Genomic DNA, 22,383 nt, shown 5'->3' with positions numbered 1-22,383 from the left:
ACATATGTGTAAGCTAAGAAAATGTTCATGCAACCACCCACCGTTAATAGTTACTGATTCATTTACTTACATTCACTAAGAAGAATTAAAGTTACCATAGACTATGCCAATTGGGTAGCAATTTCAGAAGGAAAAAGGGAGTGGCAAGCCGCAGGGGAGTACTATCAACATGACCTCAGCTACTCACGCAGCCTTTCACAGTTACAAGAAGCACACGTTAAGTCAGGACCATAGAGAAGAATGAGACAACCAGGGAGAAAACACAATACAGCCAGAGCTGAGAGCAAGCCACTGCCACAGGAGTCCCTGCTTCGTCAGCAAGCGGGCTCCTGCTCCCCACCTCTGCTCCTCTGGCATCTGTGGGGCTGTCGGCTCTTCAGGAGACTGACCCCGGTCTACACAAGCAAGGTACGTCCCTAAGGCTTTAGCCATAACCAATAAACACTTTCATGATATATCTTAAGGGATATTGTATGTTCTAATATTTTAAGGGGCTTTTTTTTTTCTTCCAGAAATTACATATACATGTTGCTCTCATGGAACTGTGTACTTTTAAAACGTTATGGCTTTACATAATTATTTTCAGGGCAGTTTCAGCTAATGAACCTCTGTAATGAACTTTATTAAATGCAACAAATCAACAGATCCAACAAGCCTGATGTTACATGAACTACACACTTATTCTGCATCTAAATTCAAGGTCCAGCCTTCTCATCAGCCCCCGCCCCATCTCTTATGAACATGTATAATATGTGATAAGCAAAGCACTCTTACTACTACAGTTCCTGCATATATAACATATGCTCACACTTTAAATCACTTAGGAGTTACAATGGGAGAAAGGGCAGGCAGTTTTCCTTAAAAGCAAATAGGAGAAAACCTCTTCAAAGTCAGTCTGTAATTCACATAACAAACACAAGGTGGCGATATTTAATCTATCATACAAACTATTTTTTAGGAGCTCCACTTATTTAATGTGGCAAAAGCTGAACTTTTTAAGCAGAAACACAGGTTTAGAAATGATAAACATCCAAAAAGATATTCCAGATTGAGATAGACAGACAGACAGACAGCTACCTTTAGGAGAACTGGGCCAAAGCCTAGCACAGGTGTCAAAGAGTGCTCTTTCTTCTCCTCACTAAACTTAACTGTGGCACACTCTTGGAAATACTAGATGATTTTATTGCCTACAGGTATCACCTACAAATAAGCTTCTCAAAATGTCCCCTTCACCATCCAGGGACATCTTTCACATATTTAAGAGTACCAGGATGAAATCTTGATCCAGGCTAATTTAAATTTTCAACCCATATATGATGCAAAATGGTCTCTTTCCCTGGGTACAGGCTGCGTGGGCTGATGAGGGCACTCCCTTCCCGTGGCTTCTAACAGGCTCGCCTGTTCTGTGTAGTTGGTAGCAGGGACCACGTGAAAGAGATGCAGTTAGATAAACAGCTCTTTGCAAAGCTAGGGCAACGACAGTTGTCTTACTGGTTGACAGTGCTTCTGATTGATAATAGCTGGCTGTCTCTGCCTTCTCTGCATAGGCTTCCAAAGGGTGACTTTCCTAAGGCACACAATGTAGGCTCCTAGAAGTACTGTGCCACCTTTCACTCAAATACGAGATCCACTGTGGCCTGAGCCTAGACCAGCAGCTATTGACAGCTACACTAGCCCCAGGTCCCTCTCCGGGGGCCTCCACGATAGGTAAGCTGTGTTAGCAGGGTTTTATCAAGTTTGTTAAGGTTCCAATTAAGCCAAAGGATATTTGTCCATCCTTGCACTTACAAAGAACAGGACTGAAGACTCTCTCCCTTCACCTGCTACAAAACACAAATGTCTCTCTCCCACTCTCTTTCCTCTGTCAATGGCCATCTTCAAACTTTATGCATATAACCAGGAAATAAGATCCCAGGTTCCCACTTTTTAGGTACCCTGAACTTCATAGCTGTATCTTGAAGATGTCGCCTGCATGGGACCCAGTGAGCAGACATTACCTCATTACCAAGAAAGAGAGAAATACCCTATGACTTCCTCTTACACAACGAAACAACCCCTGGCGCCGTGACACTAAGGCCACAACCACAAAGCAGTCAGTCCATGGAGCTGAGGCATGACACAGGGCCAGTCACCACAGAAGCAGGTGACTGACTCAACCTCGCCCCTGCCTTTAGGACTCACATGTCCTCCATAGCTTAGACAGATGACAGCCTTAACTTCAGGACTCATAACTTCCTCCATAGCTGGTAGGCACGCAGCACACAGCTTAGAGCCCCTCCTGCTCCAATGGCCTTGAGGTGACTTTGGCTGAGCCTGGAGCTGGGTGTGTGATCAACTTAGGTGTCAACCCTCTAGAGTCTGGAAGTGGGGACAAGGGTCCCCTAGAGATGTTCTGGTAAACAGAAACAAAAAAACCACTGGCTTTGATGTCAACTAAGCTTGTATTTAACTGAATGTGGCCTTGGGTCTAAACGGTGTGGTCTCAGTGAATTACCTAACCTCTTTAAAGCTAAGTCCAGGAAAAGACAAGAAGTCTCCCAATCTGCAGAATTCTTATAGGAGTGAAATGAGAAAGTGCTGAACATTTTTGCAAGCTCAACAGAATCCCAGCATACCTGACAGAAGAGGTTGAGTACAGAGACGTGCTCCTTGTCTCAGGACTCAATTCCACGTGTCAATGTACCAATCTCTAGCAACGGCTGAGACCAGGGAGACTTTTCTCAGTACATACTTGAGGCTTCCACTGCCTCTGCGGCCCGTCACTGTCCCGTCAGTGAACAAACAATTCAGAAGGCTTTCATCTGGGTGGGTGGCGGACTTAACCCCGCTCAGGGACCAAGGGTCAGGACCCTGGGAGCTGCCTCCCAAGCCCTTGTCTTTTTTTTATTATACTAGGAAATAAAGCTGGATGCAGAAGGCAAGGACTGAGGACAACCTGCATGTCGCCATGCAACCCTTCTGCGGCAAACATCTGCATACTTTCCTGGTGGCCTAGGAAAACGACCACACCTGCGGGGTGGGATCAACCAACGTGGTCATGGAAAAAAAAAAGAAAGGAAAGGAAGGAAGGGAAGACAGGGAGAGAGGGAGGGAGGAAGGGAGGGATGGAAGAAAAGAGGGAGAGGGAGACAGAGAAAAGAGGGAGAGAGAAGAGGGGGGAGAGAGGGGAACACGAAGCTTGAAGCAGTTTTTACAAGCCACATCTTTGCACCTGAGAAGAGAGCACCCAGCTTTCTTTATCTCCTGGGTCAGGGTCAACTTCTTGCCACTTAACAGTAAACAGAGTGAGCACTAAATATGCCCTTCAAACGGAATCCTTAGGACTAACAAGGTGGCTTTAAATACAGACAAGGCCTGGCCCTGCGGCTGCCACGTTCTAATAAGGACTTACACTACAGGGACCTAACTTGGATCACTGGCTCTTAGGAGGTCAATCTGTTTATCCCTGTTTAAAGCTGGAAAAGTAGGGTAGGAAAAGGATTTCCAGTCTCCACTCAGTAAAGCCCTGAAGCCTGAGTTTGTCTGCAAAATGTCCTCTGAGAAGCACATAACTTATCAGAAAATACAGAACAGCTCTACCGTACACAAAAGATACAGGGCACGGGGAGGAGGGCAGTCAGGGTTGGAAGAAAGCGGTCTGCGCCTGATTCAGAGAGAGGCAGAAACTGAAAGACAACAGCAGAAGTTCATCTGTGACATCTTTCAATTGCAGACCTTCTACCAGTCCTTCACCCCTGGATCAGAGATGTGATCTATGTTGTGCAATGAAAGCTTACTAGAAAGTCAGGACCCATTATGTATGATGTGAAGACTATGTCTATAAACATCTACCACTGACTATGCCGCTAAGCACTTACTCTTAATGGCTTTCATTTTAAACTGACTTGACCAACTAAGCTATTTTCCCTTTGTCATACTTTTATTCCCTTGTAACCTGTTTTGAATAGCACCGCTGACATTTAATCCACATGCCAAACTACTTATAAACCTAAACACTAAGCCATTTACCGTGTGACCAGCACAACGTTCAAAACTGGAAACAAAAATTTACTCAGCACATTCAGCCCCTTCAGGAGCTGAGATGCAGCAGAGAGCAGCCCTTTGGTGCCCCCATGGTCTGATCAGACCAGGAACAACCCTCTACAGATAAGGCAAAGGGTTGTTACCAGTCAAGCTTTGGTTCCTTCCGGCCTCAGGGCTCAGGGCTGCAGAGACACGTATGAAAATGGTGACACTTACTTTAGGCCTCGTGTCCACGACATAAATGAAGTCACTTCCAGGATTGGCTTTCCTGATGGCTTGGAGCATCTGCTCATCCTCCAGGCACCGAGCGCTGAAGCCGGAAAGGGGCTGGCTGCTCCTGCAGATGGAGGCCTGCGGGGAGAGGCCACAGCAACACAGAACTGTCAGAGACACTGTGGGAGCATCGCCAGGAAGAGGTGCCTTTGGTTAGCCTGCACTCCACACCAACATGGGAAAATGGGATTGGATTTTATGGAAATCAAGATAGGTTTACTTTTCACCCAAGCTGAAGAGCTTGCTACCTGGGTAAGCTTTCTGTGAAAGGTATTAGGGATGTGTGGAAATGTTTAAGTAGGATCCATATCTTGAATTTAAAACTTTTTAAGCAACCTACTTTCCTTTATAGTAATAGTGTTTTTCACTGCTGAAAGCAGAGTAATCGCTTTCCTGAAACTTACAAGGCACTATTAGTGGAAAGACGAGGGAAACGATTTTAGTGCTTATTTAGTGCTTGTTGTCTTTTTTTTTTTTAATATACTAGTCTATTTAAAAGAATCATGAGTACCCAAATCAAATCTAAAGGTCACATTTTCACAGTAATAAAAGCCCAGGCTACTGCTAGGTTTGCTCAGTAGGGATGTTTAGAAACAAGGGGTCTCTTTAGACCCCATCTCAGCACGCCCCACCATTTCCCTGACCCTCGTTTCCAACACCATACAAACATCTTTCCGTCTCTCTTTCCAGTCACCGGGTCCTACGCCTGTGGGTTTAGTCAGCTATAGCTCTAAACAACCACGGGTCAAAAGTATTCAACTAAAAGGACTGACTCTGAATCAACTTTCTGTCACCTTTCCCTAAATATCCCACCATAGCAAGTATTTACCTTGGTTGGGCATCTGAAACAATCAGGAGCCGATGTACAGTATGAAGGAGGGTGTGAGCAGAGTGCATGCAAACATTACCACTTTAGGTGAGGGACGAGCCCATGCAGAGACACTGGTGTCTAGGGGAACTCTAGGAGCCATCCCCACAGACGGCATGGACAGCTTGATGCTGCTCTGTTGGATAATATATAGACCAGCCACGTATAAGTGAGGGGAGATAAACACTCAGCTTCAAGCTTGCATTCATGGGGAAGTATGTTTGTGGGTTCAGTGTCTAACAGTTAAAGTACAGATAAGCCTCTTGATAAGATGCGTGATGACTAAGCAAATCTACACCAGTTCTGTAAGCGTGGGTGTCAGAGCTTATAAGTTGGCCTGAGCTATCAGCCTTTTTTTCTCTTTCCTGTGCTGTGATTTTATCCCCCTGTTCTTTTTAAAATAGCACTGCTGCCATTTAATTCACATGTTTACAACCTGTGAATAAAACCTAGCATCATTTACTGTATGACCTGCTGAGTGGAAGTGTAACGAGGGTCGTGGAAGCATTCTCTAGGACCTGGAAGGAAGAACCCCCGATAGTCTCGCCATGCCATCGCTTGCTCAGGGTCTTGCACACAGACAGACATCTTTCACCACAAAAGGGAATCAGCCCTGACTTCAAACTCAGCTTCCCTGCCTTCTCATGCTGGTTAGCTTCTGTCAACTTGACAGAGACCTAGACATGTCTGGGAAGAGGGAATCTCAAGTGAGGAACCTCCTCCAAGAGACTGTCCTGTGGGCATGTCAATGAGGCATTTTCTTGATTAACAGTTAATGTAGGAGAACTCAGACCATTGTGTGTGGTGCCATCCCTGGTCTGGTGTTCCTGGACTGCATGAAAAAGTGACGGGCAGCAGGAAATACTAGCTGCTAAATAGCTTTCCTCTATGGGTCATGTCTCAGTTCTTAACTCCAGGTTCCCCCAATGATGAATTGTAACCTGTAAGCCAAATAAACTTCCCCCAGGCTGCTGATTGTGTTCAGTATATGGTGTTGTTTTATAACAACAATAAGCAAATCCAGAAACTTGGCCTTAGCATGTTTTCTCTAGGAAAAACAATACACACATACACACACACACACACACACACACACACCTCAATGCTGTCTTGGAGGAGGTGGGATGTTTTGTTTGTTTGGATTTTTCTCAGTCTCTTTGTTGTTGTTGCTGTTGTTGTTTTAATTTTGAGACAGAGGCTCACTACAGACCTATGGCTGGCCTAGAACTTACTTTATAAACCTCATGAGCCTGGAAGTCACAGAGCTCTGACTGCCTCTGTCTCCTGAAAAATCTCTACCACATTCGGCTCCTCTCTAACTCAAGAGACCAAGAACTGTGGAATGGGGAGTCTGACAACTCCCGAGGAATCCAGACAGCTCAGCTGCAGACTGGTGATCACTGTCATGGTTCTAGGAAACTGGAGCCTACGGCCAGGGTCACAGTTCAGCAGGGCAGTGACAGGGGAATGGAAGGCAAGCCGCATCTGAGACAGGCAGGCAGGCAGGCAGGCAGAAGCAGAAGGTGAGAAAGCCGTACTGCTTCGGAAAATGAGTCTTAACAGACTAGAAATCATCTATGAGTCCAAGCCCCCTGCCCCTGCCCCACTGGAAATTCATGATGTGAAGCTAGGAGACCATGTTGGACACAATTTAAAGTAAAGTGACTTTTAAAAATGCTAGCACAGTAACAGAGAACAAAGGATGAAGTGACTCTCAGTAAAAACCATACCCAGAATGCTATTCGTAAGTGAAAGTCTCTAACCATGACCTATAAAGCGGTTTGGCATCAGAGGGAGTTAAGGGAGGGGGCGGAACGGCTCCACAAGGCCCACATACAACAACTGGCTTAAAATTAATATTACGGGGTACCCTGACACCTGGTAAAACCAAGAAGCCCCTGGTTGTTGTGTAAGCTTGACGCAAGCATCTACATCACATAAGTGTTCTGCTCACTTAAGTATGGGGCCTCAGTTCCCCACCAGCCTGCAGTCACCACACATCAGCAAACCTCCTGCAGGAACAGGATGGCCTCCCCTGTCATGATACTGCAAGGCCTGACTCCCAGAGCCTCCTCTTCCACTGTTCCCAGGCCAACCTCATGGTCCATTATCCAGCAGATGGGGTGTGTGAGCGATGAGAGCATGGGAAGCCAACAAGCCACCTCACCCTACTTCCCCTCAGCCACAGCAGTCCACACTCAGCCGTGGTACTTCCTTAAGGACAAGCCCTCGCCCAGAAGCACTCAGACATCTGGACACGATGCTGCATTCCAAATATCATTATAAAAACACAAGAGTGACTACTATTCCACCCGCAACCAGACTGTACAGAGATGTGTCACAGAGCCCGTGTCTCCAGAGTGACAACATGACAAAGAGATGCTTGGAAACACGTCTATGTGATACCTATGCAAGAACAGCGAAAGCTCGTTGCAGAGGACCACTGACGCTGCAATATATCCAGTTGCAGGACGAGTTCACCCTCAGATCCAAAACGCATCATGAAGAATGTTAGAGCGAGGCCCGCCTCTGAGGTCTACCTCCTGCAGATCCGATCCAGTCTGACGTACTACACCTCTGCCCTTAATAATATTCATACCAACAAAGAACAGTTCACTTTTCTCTGAAAAGGAAGTAGCATAGCGCCTGGGCTCACTGTTTAAATACACCCCGCCCTCCATCCTACTGCTGAAAGGAGAAGCGATCCTCTCCCCTCATCTAAATCCCAACCCTATCTCACCTATCAATGAACTACAAAGTCTGAATGTTACTGGCCTCCCAGCTTAAAGTATAACAACATGGAATCTCATAACCTTACTAATCCTATCTTTAAAAAGGGGGAGTCACGGGGGCTGGTGAGATGGCTCAGCAGGTAAGAGCACCCGACTGCTCTTCCAAAGGTCCTTAGTTCAAATCCCAGCAACCACATGGTGGCTCACAACCATCCATAATGAGATCTGACTCCCTCTTCTGGTGTGTCTGAAGTCAGCTACAGTGTACTTACATATAATAAATAAATAAATTAATTAATTTAAAAAAAGGGGGGGAGGGAGTCACAACGTCCTTTGCTTCCATTCCTGTGTGGCCTCAAACATATTTGGAGTTGAATAACACAGGAAAAAGTGGAAAAGAAAATGCATCCTTTCAAAGGACAGAACTCACCACCAAGTGAGTATTTTCTATTGAAGAAGACAACACAGAAAGAAGGCTGTGTGCTGCCTGGTGGTGAAGCTGCCTTACTCAAAAATATTTTTAGAAGCTTCCTGTATGGTCTGACAGCTGCTGCTCCACCTTGACTGTAGGTAAATTACATTCACTCACACACAATCACACACATGTACACACAATGACACACACATAGCATCACTTGGTTTTGAATATAAAACTATATTAACCATGAAAAAAAAAAAATCAAACATTTTTTGCCTGACTTGAGTCAAATAACTTTTATAGTAGATGGCAAAGGCCACTGTGTTTCCTCCAAATTTGTTTTTTTCTCTTCCTTGGAAATAAAGCTTTAAATTTTGGTTTCTTGCATGGCTACCCACAAGACTGCATGTTCATGCCTGCTACACACAGTTCTGGTCACTAGGATGTGAGCAGAAATGTTGCCCTGGCTTCTCGGAACTTTCCTTTAAAATGTGGCAGCAAGCCATCCCTCCTCATCCGCTGCCAGGAGAGGGGAAGTGATGGCTGGTACTACAGCCTCCTTTAGGATCCCAGGATCAAAGCCAGGCCCCTCCACAGGGGATGGCTTCATTCATGTGGCTGATCACACTTGGGTACTGTCTGAGTCTACCATCAGTTTATTGCCAAATACATATAGAAGGTAAGTAAGTGTCTACATGGAACTAGACTGTCTCACACCATTCACAGGGTATTCACGTGCCACTAAGAATTTAAATAAATATACAAAGAAAAAAATGAAAGAGACAAAGACAGACGGACACAAGGGGACACTAGAAAAATCCCCATTTAGGCTAAGACGTAAAGGCAAAGTGTGAAACCAAGGCCTGCTTTGAGACATACATGGCTTTCTTTACAGTAGTAGGAAAGGGCAGGAAATCGCCGTCTGCTCCGGAACTTGGAGCTGCCCACGATGATGTGTGCCGTGGCCGATCTGGGGACGTACAGTTCCGTGGGGTAAGAGTCACAAACCTGTTACCAGAAAATAACAGAGAGATGTTGAGGCATCACTTTACACTACGTGCAATTTCCCACCAGAAATCCCATGTCGACACACTTAAAGGCTGCAGATCTTAGCCTTCCTCATCCAGTTACAAGGGAGGCTGTTTCGAGGGAACCTGAGGCCACCCAGAGAGATGAAGCAATGCTGGTTCTGTGATGTCATTCCAAAGGAAAGACCAACCGACCACCAGTGTCCTGTGACTGTGCGCTGTCCCTTTTCTTTATGTGGGAAGGACAGTAACAACTGAGTCTTCCTTTACTAATCTGCGTCCTAACGGCCAAAGACACGTTAGAAGCCTGTATCTGACCGGCAGCCGTGTGGGGACAACCTCCTAAAATGTGATCACGGTAGCTACATCCTTGGGTTACCTCTGTGTCCCTGGCACACTTGTACACCCCTGCCCCTGGTATTCTCAAGTTTCTTCCACACTTCCCCAGCCTGCCCGGTCCCACTCTGCTGAGAAGTGTCCTCCCGGGTTCTCTCCCAGGAAGATTTCTAGGTAGGATTTCATGGTATGCCTCCCATTACCAAATAATGTGCCAGCTTTAACGGTGACTCAAGTGCGTTGATTTTGTAAGTGGTAGGGAAAGATTTGCCCCTTCTGTCAGGAACTGCTGCAGCAGGCCCTGGTACCTTGAGAGGAGCTTAAGAAGTCAGCCATTCAGCACACGGTGTTGAGTTTGCGGCTCCCCAACCTTGAGGAAGCCGGACTACACGGGATGCTTTGCCTTTCTCATCTCCAAAACTGACAGTTTAGAAATGGTATTTTACGAAGTGGATAAGAAGAAGGGGGAAAAAAAAAATCAGACAACATCCATGGCGGAGCACTTTAGAAACTACCAGAGCCAAAATAAATGCCAGCACTTGGCATTGGTTAACAGTGGCTGGCTGATGGGTGTCTGGCATTCCCATCAGTCAATCTATCAGATAGCAAACAGTTCCCTGGGCTTCGTTAAACAACGGCTTATTTCCTGGAAGTCAAGCATCTTTGGAGTCATAGCAACAAAATCCACATGGGTGTGGCAACAGGGGTGATATTTTATCTTTGGCCATCTCGACCCACCCTTACCACACTGAGAGAGTAAAAACCCACAAACAGCTCTGTCATGATGCCGCCCTCCCTGCCAGCTTCCAATGACTTCCTTAACCAGACTGCTAAAAATCATGGAGGAAGCCATTAAAAGGCCATAAAAGGAATGACCACGGGTCCAGAGCATAACTTCAGTCTCCTGTGGACTGGGGTACCCTGACAGAGAATCCTGCTCACCAAGAGCATAAAGCCCAACTCACTTGGACCCAGACAGCTAGGATGAGGCATTGGAGTACTGCACTTCCCCATGATTGCAACCTGGAGTCTGTCTCAATTAAGCAAGCAAGTTACTAGAACATTAACACCCACACCCGCACCACGCCTGTTGCTGGCCCAAGGACCAAAGACACGTAGTCACTGCACCAGACTGCCATGTCCTGAGCATAACCAGTTTTTAAAGGAAGTAAGGAGGATTTCAGTAAACCGAGAATCACATACACTCTTCCTAAGAACAGCAACAGAAAACAACTGAAAAGTTTTATTGCTAAGTGAAATAATCTGAACAACAGAAGACTACCCAAAATCCTGCACTTAAGCTTCTGAAAATCAGGAGGAAAGTAAAGGATTCTGCAGCCCCCGTCAGGCCCTCTGTGGGTCTCCCAAAGCCAGAAAATGTCCAGCGAGGCTCAGGCCACAGCATTATGTATACCGTGGCTGAAATGAGACTAGGAAAAGGAAAGTTATCTAGTGCATACGCGCTTTCGCACTGACAGCACCACTCAGAGACTGTCCTGATGTCTGCACACAGCCCTCTTCACTTACTACTGTGAAGGACAGTCGCTACCTTCTACAACACCAGAGTTACCACTCTCCGGAGGAGACTGTGACCTTCATGGCTCAGCCACTGTACAGGCCAAAGCTGCCCTACCTGTGCCCAGTCAACCACATCGAAGCTGTGTCCAAGCTGACTGGCACACCCTCCTGTCTTGAATACAATTCTCTTAAGGGAATTCTGCTTCTTCAGCGCATTGCCCATCAGTCAAAGCTAAAGTATATGGCACCCTGAACATCCTCCACTAGAATTTCTAAGAAGCTGGAGCACTTGTAAAATCCTGTTGTAAAAACGCTGTTGATAATATGATGATGACAATGATGATCATACCCCCAGGCCTACAGTGTCATTTAACTTGACTTCTGATAAACAGCTTTATACAGACAGAACTAAAGAATGAAATTTATCCTCCTTTTGAAGTAGGCAATGCTCCTGAGTGAAAACTAAGTCCTACCCTACACACTACAAAAGTTTCTCCAGAAGACACAAATGGAATGATGCTTGAATTCCTAGAGTAGAAGACTCAATAGTAGTAAGTGCCCTGCCCAAAGCAACCTACAGACCCTGGGCAAAGCCTATCACAAGCCTCAATGGCCCCTTATTCAGGAATACAAAACTTTATCTGAAAACTAATATGAATTCTCAAGAGATTCCATTTTTTCTAAAGAACAGTTGGGGATTCATGCTACATGATTTCAAGGCAGGTAACAGAACCACATGTAACCAAAGAGTGTGACCCTAAGTAGGAAGAATACATTTCCAACTATGTTCCCTATGAGTTTACTACCCAAAATACATAAGGAAATTCATGTCAAAAAAAGCAAATGGCGTAACTGAAAACAGGGACACTCAGAGTAAGTCAGCACACATGAAAAGGACCTCAGTACCACTAACCTGCCAATGAAATGAAATCAACTACACTGAGAGATCGCCTCCCAACTGTTGGGTTGGGCACCGTTAGGGCAAAGCCAAAAACAGGCAACGGCAAAGACTCAGAGAAACCAGGGCCCTGTCCTGTGTGTGCTGGCGAGACTCTGAAGCGACACAAGCACAGCGAGAGACAGTACAGACACCCGTCACAACTTGTAAAGTACAATTTACTACACACTCCAGAGACCTCACTCTGGGGAAATCACCAGGAGGTGAAGCAGACTTGCAAAGAGGTATTCAGACATCCTCACCAGAGGAGGCACTGTTTCTGCTAGCTGAGAAAGTAACAGGTCCCCAAATCCATCAGCCTACCAAGGAGCAGAATGTTTTCTATTTACATAGGGACATTAGCCACCCTGAAAAATCGAACTAAATTCTGCAGTAAAAGCCACATAAAGGGATAACATTGCATGGTTCCATTTATATGCAGTATCTAAAATTCTAATCCATAGATACCAGAAGCTGAATGCTAACCACCGAGGAGAGAGAATTACTGTTCGATGGGCACAAAGTGTCAGCTTTGTAAGGCAAGTTCTGGAGTTAAATGGCACAGCAATGTGACATACTGAATTCTACTGACCTGCACACTGAAAAACGAGGAAGATGCCAAACCTCGCTGCTGTCCCTTTATAACTAGTTCAAACTCTGGTAATGAAGAATACACCACACAACAGAACTTACGCTACCAGGTTTTGCAATTCCTCAGGAATGGCCTGAGATTTCTATCTCAGTTCTTAATTTCTTACTGTTAGGCCTGGGGCAGAAATGAGTAGCAGAGATGGTCACATTCTCAGAACTGCTCTCTGCTGACCTGGGTATATACCCTTCCAGTAAAGTGTATTTACCTACACAGTTGGTAGCCATCCAAGATGCTATCCAAAGAGTCTGAGTCAGACCTGGGGTAACTTATTGGGAATTGAGAAACATCAACACAGACACACCTTTTAAATATTTGGATCCTAGAACTTGCTTCAAGAAATGCTTGACAAATGAAGTTATGAGCAAAGTAATTAATAAAATATCATATAACATGTTAAGATTTAGCTGTAGGGAACTGAAGTTCTAATTTAGTTAAATTTAAAAATATGATTAAATTTAAAACAAGTCTAATTAAATATGAGGCTTAGATCATATTTTAACTTACATTACAAGGAAGACCAACTTTCCCCCCAGTGTCCAGGGACTGAACCTGGGCCTCTGCATGCTGGTAGGTCTCTACCACAGAGATACATCCCTAGCCTAAAAGTTTACCCTGTAACAGACACCAATCACTTGATCTAAAGAGAGGTAACTTCAGGGTTGTATATAAAATGAAGTCTGGGCTTACAGACTTAGGCAGCCATCAAGTGAGTGTCAAAGGTGCTTCATGGACAACAGAGATGACCATGACAAACCGGCTGCAGGCTGCTCACACTCAGCTGACATCTTCTGTGTTGACTCGCAAGTTCTTCCCACTCCACCCACTTGAAAGGACTTGTGCAAAGTGTAAAATAACTCATAAAGCAAGAGGAGAAAATACCTATTTTTCTAAGTCTCAAAGTCAAGATTCACAGGAAGCGGGTTGAGATGAAATGTCCTCAGTGGATGATGAGTCAGAACTTACTATGTAAGATAAGGGTTGTTCTATTTCTAGACTGGCAGTAAATTAAAGATATTCCTCTGACATTTCTCAAGTCAGAAAATCCCCGAGGTTTTCACCTCTTCTGTCACAGCAGTCTGGAAAGGGCCAGGCTTACTGTGCTGGGAGTTTCTCTGGAAAAGAAATGGCAAGTGACACACAGCTTTCAGCCTGGGTGATGCAGGGCTCCGGTTACTATGCACAAATGAGTCACATTTGTGGTTAATTCTAAGGGGGAAAGTCATCAAAGCAGCAGGCAGCAGCATCGAGAAAGTATCATTCAGTGGCTGTGCTTCACTCTCTCTTCTTCCTTGTTCAAGGGCAGTTGTACAGTTGAAAAACAAAGACATCCGACTTCCTTTATAAAAGTCAGAATCCCCTTCACTCTCTCATCTGTCCGCTAAAACACTTGGTGCAAACGTTGACTTTAGCAGGAGGGCAATCAGGCTAATTATACTAGCCCAGCACTTCATGAAGATTATGTTAGGTATTGTAATTGAGTTCATGCATAATTACAAGGAAGTTTTATATTATCATAAGGAACCAACTGTATCTCAAATAATCTGTATCTCTGAGATACTCTGGATAATAGTGAAAACCCACCTGACTTTAGGGTAAGGTTTAGTATCAAACTATAACAATCATAATGTGTAAAAATGTTAGCTGTAGATCTTACACAGTGTCAAATTTAGACAACGATTAGCAACATATAAAAGCAGAGATCATGATTAAAATAAATGATTAGAACTGGGATGTAGCTCAGAGGGCAGAGTGCTCCCCTGGCATGTAAGAAGTTCTGGGTTCAATGTCCAGCGCCCCCCAAGTCAGGTATGGAAGCATGCTCTATGCCCTAGCACTTTATATGAAGCGGCAGGAGGACCAGGAGTTGAAAGCCATCCTTAAACTGTGAGTTTGAGTTCAGCCAGAACTACCTGAGACTATCTCAAAAAAAAAAAAATCATAAATCAAAAGTTCTGAAGGTCAGAAAACATGCTGGGATGTATTCATAATAGCTACATGAACAATAACAGTATCTATAAATATACTTAAGTATCTATAAATATAAATCTTGTGAAACAAAGGTACAGGAATGTTAAGAGGAGACTCAATGTCACTATGAATGGCCACTAAACATGGGCACTATTTAAATAAGAAGAGAGGCCGTCAAAGTATGTAACTGTGAAGGAAGGAAGGCAAATAAGACAGAAGAGTGGGCTTGGAGCACATCTCAGTGGTACGCCATTGGCATGACACGCACAGAATCCTGGGCTTGCGCCTCAGCACACAAACCCACAAACACACTCCAGGGTTAAACCGGAAGAATTGCCATCTCTCCCCGCCACCCTAGTCTCCATCTCCCTGTTCTTGCTAAGTCCCTGGAGCACTAGGAATTAGTTCTGACTTGTGAACTCCTCACTGGAGAGAACAAGAGGTTCACTTGGCACTCCTTCCTGGGAGTACAGGCACATTTTTTTTTTTTTCATATCCCTCTAGGGAGCCTCTTGGTGACCTTATGTACCAATTGAGAATACAGTGAGCATATCAAGAGGCTGGTGCCAAATTGCCATCAGGGCCCTCAGATTTCCACACTAATCGTCCCCTGTGCTATAAAAAGATGTGATGGGAGAATGAGGTCCCAGCCAGCTCTCTCATCAACTGTTGGCCACAAAGTCTGCACTGGACGGTCTGGAGTTCACAAATGCTCACCCCTTAAGAGGAGGAGTATGGAGGGACAGTCTTGAGGGATTCATTCTAGGTGCAATTGGAAGAGAAGGGCAGAATGGGCTGGGGATATAGCTACAGTGGCAGATTACTCATGTGGCATGCATAAGAGCCTGGGTTCAGTCCCCAGTCCTGGAGGGGGCAGGGACCAGCACAGTGAAAGATGTGGGGACAGTCAGACTCCATCTACAAAGAGCTACAAAATCTAGAAGAGATAAAGGCTATTCCATGCTAACTGACTTGGTAACCTCATGAGAAGTTAAGTGTTTGTACTCCATTAAAATGGCACCACTCACTCTGTAGTCTCTATTCACATCGCTGAGCTGCCAATAATTATCAGGGAGGCCCATTCGCTTGTATTCTTCACTAAGGTCAACCAGCAACCAGCCCTGCTCCCGTTCTTCCTTATCCAGCTTGGGATTGAAGGAAAAGCAGTATAGCTCCTCGTACTTCACTGCAAGAGAAAGAGAGGACAGCCAAGTCAAGCCAGGGCAAAGCCAGAACCCATCTGCCCCAAAACCATTCTGTCCCAGCTGGATGGAGTTCACCATCCCAGCCTCCCACCGCAGCATGGGGACAAGGGCACCGGGCAATGACAAGAAGGCCTGGAGGCAGCTGCATGCGACTCGGAGGAAGCCTCCTTCCCACAGTGTCTCCTTGCTGGCAGTTTCTAAAATAAAGCATGGAGCATAAAAATAATTAAGAATGTAGGAATTCATCAGACATCTATCATGTCTGGATTTGGAATGGGTTCTAAGAGATACAGGTCTGATGCTTACAATATTAAGAAAGCAGAAACAAAATAGCTACAAAAGGTGTGGATTTTGTCACATGTTTCCATTAAAAACGTCTATTTTTAACAACTACATATAATTGTATTGCTCTTAAGTTATTTATAGGAGTAATTAATAAAACCAGTTTATAATGCACAGCAGCAGCCTGGGCCTGGAGCCCTGGAGCGGGAACTGAGGGATGGACCAGGAAAGCCTTCCTTCAGCAGCATTGCCAGCCTCACGGTTTCCCTTTTCCCAGTAAAACCTAGCACTTGGCTCTTTTTTTTCTGGCCTTGCCTTATAAGGGAAGTATACAATTCAGCACAACGCCCGACAGAAATATCATGTCGCCCACACCGTCATTACAAAACTTCCTGTTTCCACATTAAAAATTAAAAGGAAACTGAAATTAATTTAGTAGTATTTTAATCCACTATAGCTAATACGGTTACTTTAACTTGTATATAGTATAAAATATAGTACAAAATACACATTTTGTTCTGGCTTTTGGGACTTCACATGTAGTTGTATTAGGGACAGTTAGCTTATCAGGGACAGTTCTGTGGCCAGTGGCTACTGTATTGGAAGTTCAAGCCTTAACTCTTGATGAGGAGGAGGAAGAGGAGGAGGAGGAGGAAGAGGCCTTGTTTTATTCTAGATTTTGTTCTAACAGACCAATTGATCCAGCTGGTACACACCAATGCTAATCCTCACTTCAAAGATGAGAAAAGTACAGCAAAGGAGGCTGGGGAGCAGCGCTCACTCAGGGTCACAGAGCTGGGTCACACTCAGCTTCACGGTGCCCCATGCACCCACACAGCAGCGCTCAGTTCTTCCCTATTTCCCCTCCTCCACCTAAACTTCCTGTCCCCCTCCACCATGAGCCTCAGTTTTCCCAGGTTCTCCCATGCAGTGCTCAGCTTGCTGACAGCCCTCTGTGCAGACAATTTAAGGCTCCTGCAGGCCCTACACAGGATCTGGCCACCAACAAGGAGCCAAGGAAAACTCAGCTGCAAGCTTGTTTTGACTGCTGTTAAGATGACTCACCCACACGAAAGAAGAAAGGCATGGTCATGTTCTGAAGAAAGATAGGGGCGTTTTTAAGGACTCAACTGTTTTCACCTGACCCATAAGAGGCCCAACTAGACAGACCACACTCCACTTGAGTGTTCTTGATGTCACTTTTAAACTTTAAAACAGAACAGGCTGTGGATCAGATGAGAAAGGTGCACAGACTCACTCACAGACCAGACCTGTCCTATGAGCTACTGGGGAACAGCAGAGACGACTGCAGTCCAGTTCTGGGAAAAGCCGGTTCAACTCTGACCCATCTTTTCCATTACTGAGTACCATTTTCATGACACAGACTTCTGCTGCCATAATGCAGTTAGCAGATGCAATTTGTCAGAGATGCCAAATAGATCTCTTGAGACAACTTCAGTTCCCTGGTGGTAATAATGGAAGTTAAACTCCCTTTGTTAAATGTTTACAAATGGGTTTGAAGGTAGGAAGAGAAAAACTCGGCATGACTGAGATCTCTGTATGTGTGCTGATGCTGAACATCAAAACTGCACAAGACCAAGAGCTGTGAGCGGGACCATCATCCTGGAGCTGGAAAACATAGCCTAGGTTTACACCGAAATTATAAAATGTTTTCTTTTCTGTGGAGCATTTTTATAGAAAGGGATGCTAAACAAATTCTCAGGCCCAATTTAAAATTCCATGAGGGCAAGAAAGCCTTCATATCGTTGTTGACCAAACCTGCATCTTGCTAATGTACGGTGGGTAAGTCTCCTATTCAGAAGAGCCGCCCACGCTGTACATCGGGGATTACGTAATGTGCGGACCCCAGCACAGACGTAAATTTCACAGACTGGTTCCCATTTCATAACTATGCTTCCTACTCCACTGCTTATCATAAAATCAGACATAAATTTTAACAGTCACCAGGGAAGGAAGATTTTTTTTTTAAAAATTGGACTAAAAATGCCAGGGCTATTGTTTTCAGATATATTTTTTTAATTTTTATAATGACAAATTCTAGGTATTTACTTATGAGGATCAGTGTGGTGTTGAGATTATTATTATTTGTGTGTGTAGTGTATGTGTGTATGTGAGTGTATGTATATATGTGTATGAGTGTGAGTGTGTGTGTTATGTGTGCGTGTAGTGTATGTGTGTGTATATATGTATGAGTGTGAGCGTGTGTGTGTGAGTGTATGTGAGTGTATGTTAGTGTATGTATATATGTGTATGAGTGTGTGTGTATTATGTGTGCATGTGCGTGTGTGTGAGTAGTGTATGCGAGTGTGTGTATATATGTGTGAGTGTGTGTGTGTGAGTGTATGTGTGCGTGTGTGTGTGTGTTGTGTGGGTCCTGGCACAGGCACGGTGGTCTGACAACGACCCTCAGGAGGATCAGGGGAACCAAACTCAGGTGTTCAATCTTGCATAGCAAGCAGTCTGAACCACTGAGTCACCCTGCAAGTCCCGTCAGGATTTTTAATGCAATATGGAAGGATTAAATCAAGGTAATTTACTTGGACATAATAAACAGCTTTGTGATGAGATGTATGAAGTCGTAACAGTGCTGAAATGTATGATACCCATTAATAGCTCGGCTTGTCATGCTATGTAATCAAAAAAAGAAAAAAACAACAACAGAAAAAGCGAATCTGTCTTATTCTTCCTACCTGGGGCTTTGGACTCTTGGATAAGACCTTTCTACTCGCTCCTCTTCCCTTGCATGGCCACCAACATTTTTCCCACGTCTATGGGCCCACCAGTTTTAAACTCCAAACCTACGCAGATATGCCCTATGGTCTTCCTTTAGCTTATTTGATTTCACACACAGTTCTCTATTTGCATCCACACTTTCACAAATGAGAGAACGTTTGCCTTCTTCAGAGCTCAATATTATCCATCCTGTCGCGCGGGAATCAGAATGTGGAGCGACTCACAGAGGCTCATGTGTTTAAGTGCTCAGTCACTTGTCGGTGCTGTTGAGGAGGAGACAGAATCTATGGGACGTGGAGCTTTGCTGGAGGACGCGCATTACTGGGGAGGGCTTTCGGAGTTTTATAGTCTTACCAACCACTACTAATTTATTCACCCCGCTTTTGGGGTGTGGTTGAAGATGTGAGCTCTCATTTTCCAGTGTGAGCTGTCTTCTGGATTCCAACCCTCTGCAACCCCAAACCCCAAATAAACGCTTCTTTCTATAAGCTGTCTTTGCTGATATTTTAATCAGAGCAATAGAAAAGTATCAGATACCTGTGGACACTGAACGTTTTGTTTACCCATTCATCAGCTGATGAACACACAGGCTAATAACTGTGCTACTGTGGATGCCGCTACACTGAACATGGAAGGAGACACCTCTTCAACATAATGATTTCAAATCTGTCAGGTGAATCTGATGGTAGCTCTGTTTAGATTTTAGGAGTGTTCACAATGTTTTCGATATTGGCGACAAGCATTTATAGTCCCACAGTATACAAGAGTTCTCTTTTCTGTATCTCCTTTCTGATCTCAGGGTTTCCTTTCCTTTACACACTTGCCACTCTAATAGATGTCAGGTGGTATCTCAATGTGGTTTTTGTTTCTTTATCTCCCTAGTGATTAGTGATGCTGAGTTCTCACTTGCTTCCCACTCAGATCTTCCATTTAGAAGTGTCCAGTAAGGTCCTGTCGGTCTTTTGGGTTCTTCTTTTTTCCAACCCTTTATCCTTCCCCTCCCTGTTTCATCCCCTATCATTAGATAGGAGAGAAAGAAAGATAGAGAGGGATGGGAGAGAGAAGGAAGGGAGACAAAAGGAGAAAGGGAAGGGAGGAGGAGAGGGGAGGGAGAGACGGGAGAAAGGGGAGCAAGGGAGGAGGGAGGGAGATCTGAATCTAATTTCTTCTTTGAGCTCGACTACTAACAAATTTCACACAATCACAGAAACTATCCACAGCTGGCAAAAGCATGCCTCTGCTAGAGTATGAGGCAAATCATAGTCAACTGCTGGGAAGCAGCCCCATATTCCCACACCCGGGATTAAAATGCAAACATAGTTGTTTTTTAAAGAAACAAAAATTCCAGAATTTTCACTCTAACCTAGATTATGAGGTTTTTCACACAGAGTTCAAGTTCCTTATAGGATTTGGATATCAATCAATCCCTTATCGGATGTGTGTCTCACAAGTGCAGTCTTTTGATACATGCGCTCTCTCTCAGTCCGTGAACCAGTCTCTTTGTTGTAGAGAAGCTTTCCGTCACGTAGAAACCGTCAACTTTGAACAGAGAGAAAACTATTGGCCTGTTCCGCAAGGCCAACTCCCTCAGCTGATTCACTGTAGACCTAGTAAGTGCTCCTCAGACTTTCCACATCTACAAGTTCCTGCCACCACACCCAACAAAACAACTTCTGCTGCAGTGACAAGGACCTCATCCTAAGGTATCCTGACTAGGAGGGCACTCTGAAAGCAGAAGCAAAACAACAACAATGAAAAACAAAACAAAACAAAACCAAGCTTCTGGTCTATGGCAGTAATCTAAGATGCACCTGTAATTTTAAAGCTTGCCTGTACAGAAAGTTACAAACTGTATTAATACCTTCTGGTATACTACCTACTAAGGCAATGTAATTATCTTAACAAAGGCAGACAAGCATTTTTTTCTATCCAGAAAAGCAAAGGGACAATTCATAAATATCACATGAAATTAACTAAGCTTGAATATTTCTGGCCGTAAGTCTGACTGGTTTTTCAGTGAGATGCAAAATCGGGCGCAGAGATGTGGGCTCTCGGTGTTTTAGGCCCACTGCTCGCTGTGTCTTCTGACCCAGGGAAGCAGGAGTCCCTCCACACCAGCTTAACTTCCTTCTCTCCCCACCGTGTTCTTTCTCAGAAAACTGAATTTCCCTGGAGCAAACCCAGATTCACCAAGTGCAGACACTCAGCGTGGAACCTGTCGCTGACTGATCCTCTGCTCTTCTCTCACAGAAGAGATGTCACCTGGCTGACTCCAGAGATGGGGTCAGAAGGGAAACACTGGGAGGAAGGGAAGGGATTTGTTTTGCATCAATCAGCAGAAAGTTATGGAAAGAGGGTTTTCAGAAAAAAATTGAAGAGATTTTTATCTCACTGCAGAGTAACTTCGAAAACAAGAGGGTAGCTTAATATTAAAGTACTTTAAAAATTCAAAGAAAAAAATAAAAAAGGATGAGAAGGCCACCAGCAATCACCAGGATACAGAACTGCGGGGTTTGTTAGACCAGAAGCTAATTACCGAAAGCCAATGGCCTTAGATTTAAAAGTCCACTGAATTTAGCCAACTCAAAATGAATGCCGCGGAACACCCACCACCAGAGAACAGTAAGAGGACAACACAGCCTGTCACTGGGGTGTGCACCCCGAACATAAGATAATAAGCATGTCTCACCTTCACTGTGAATTTTAAGCAAGTCCAGTTTAAATTAACATCAGGGATGTGGATGCTAACATCTTGGAAGAGGACTATCAGACTCAGACAGACATCGTCAACTAAGAGAAAGAAATGACCAGGATGGGAAATAGAGAGTCAGTGGAGGCACCTTGCAAACAGGAGGACCTGAGTTTAATCCCTGGAACTGAACATCAAAAGCACCCACTGGCGGCTCAACTGGGATTCATCACTGAGGAAGCAAAGACAGGCAGACAGATCCCGAGAATGGCAATCTACTTGCTGTGATCCTGCTAGAGACTCTCGCTCTCAAAACACAAGGTCTGGAGAGGTACTCCAGTGGTTCAAAGTGCTGGCTGCTCTTCCAGACAACAGATCCCAGCACCATATGCAGCTCTTAACTCCACATCTGCTGTCCTCTTCTGGCTGCTTTAGAAACTGCAAACTCATGGTGCAAACATCAACACCGTCAAATACTCATGCATACACATAAAACAATAAAATACAAACTAAAAAACACAACGATGCAAAAGCTCTTGATGAACAATACTTGAAGCTGTCCTCCAGCCTCCACACACGGGTGCACACATACAACCACACACACAGGAATCTGTACACCAACTCACACAAAAATACACTGCCACTGGAAATTTGCTCAAGCATCAATGGCTTAGACAACATAAAAGTTTCAAATTAAGCA

At 44.6% G+C, this 22,383-nt stretch overlaps 1 protein-coding gene across 2 annotated transcripts in view; it reads right to left on the bottom strand.

The window, feature by feature from the left end:
* Window positions 1-22,383, bottom strand: part of Mtmr7 (myotubularin related protein 7) — an 86,896-nt gene that overhangs the window by 27,938 nt on the left and 36,575 nt on the right. For both annotated transcript variants that reach the window (XM_021169676.2, XM_085844006.1), the window contains 3 exons: window positions 15,782-15,939; window positions 9,194-9,322; window positions 4,240-4,374 (listed from right to left, as the gene is read on the bottom strand). In XM_021169676.2, the coding sequence (XP_021025335.1) occupies window positions 4,240-4,374; window positions 9,194-9,322; window positions 15,782-15,939 (422 nt within the window). The remainder of the gene's footprint in view (window positions 1-4,239; window positions 4,375-9,193; window positions 9,323-15,781; window positions 15,940-22,383) is intronic.

The sequence above is a fragment of the Mus caroli genome, unplaced genomic scaffold (genome assembly GCF_978045245.1).
Source record: "Mus caroli unplaced genomic scaffold, Mus_caroli_1 scaffold_10, whole genome shotgun sequence".
NCBI classification, from domain to species: Eukaryota; Metazoa; Chordata; class Mammalia; order Rodentia; family Muridae; genus Mus; species Mus caroli.
The sequence above is the reverse complement of the archived record's forward strand: the minus strand, read 5'-3'. Positions and strand labels throughout refer to the sequence as shown.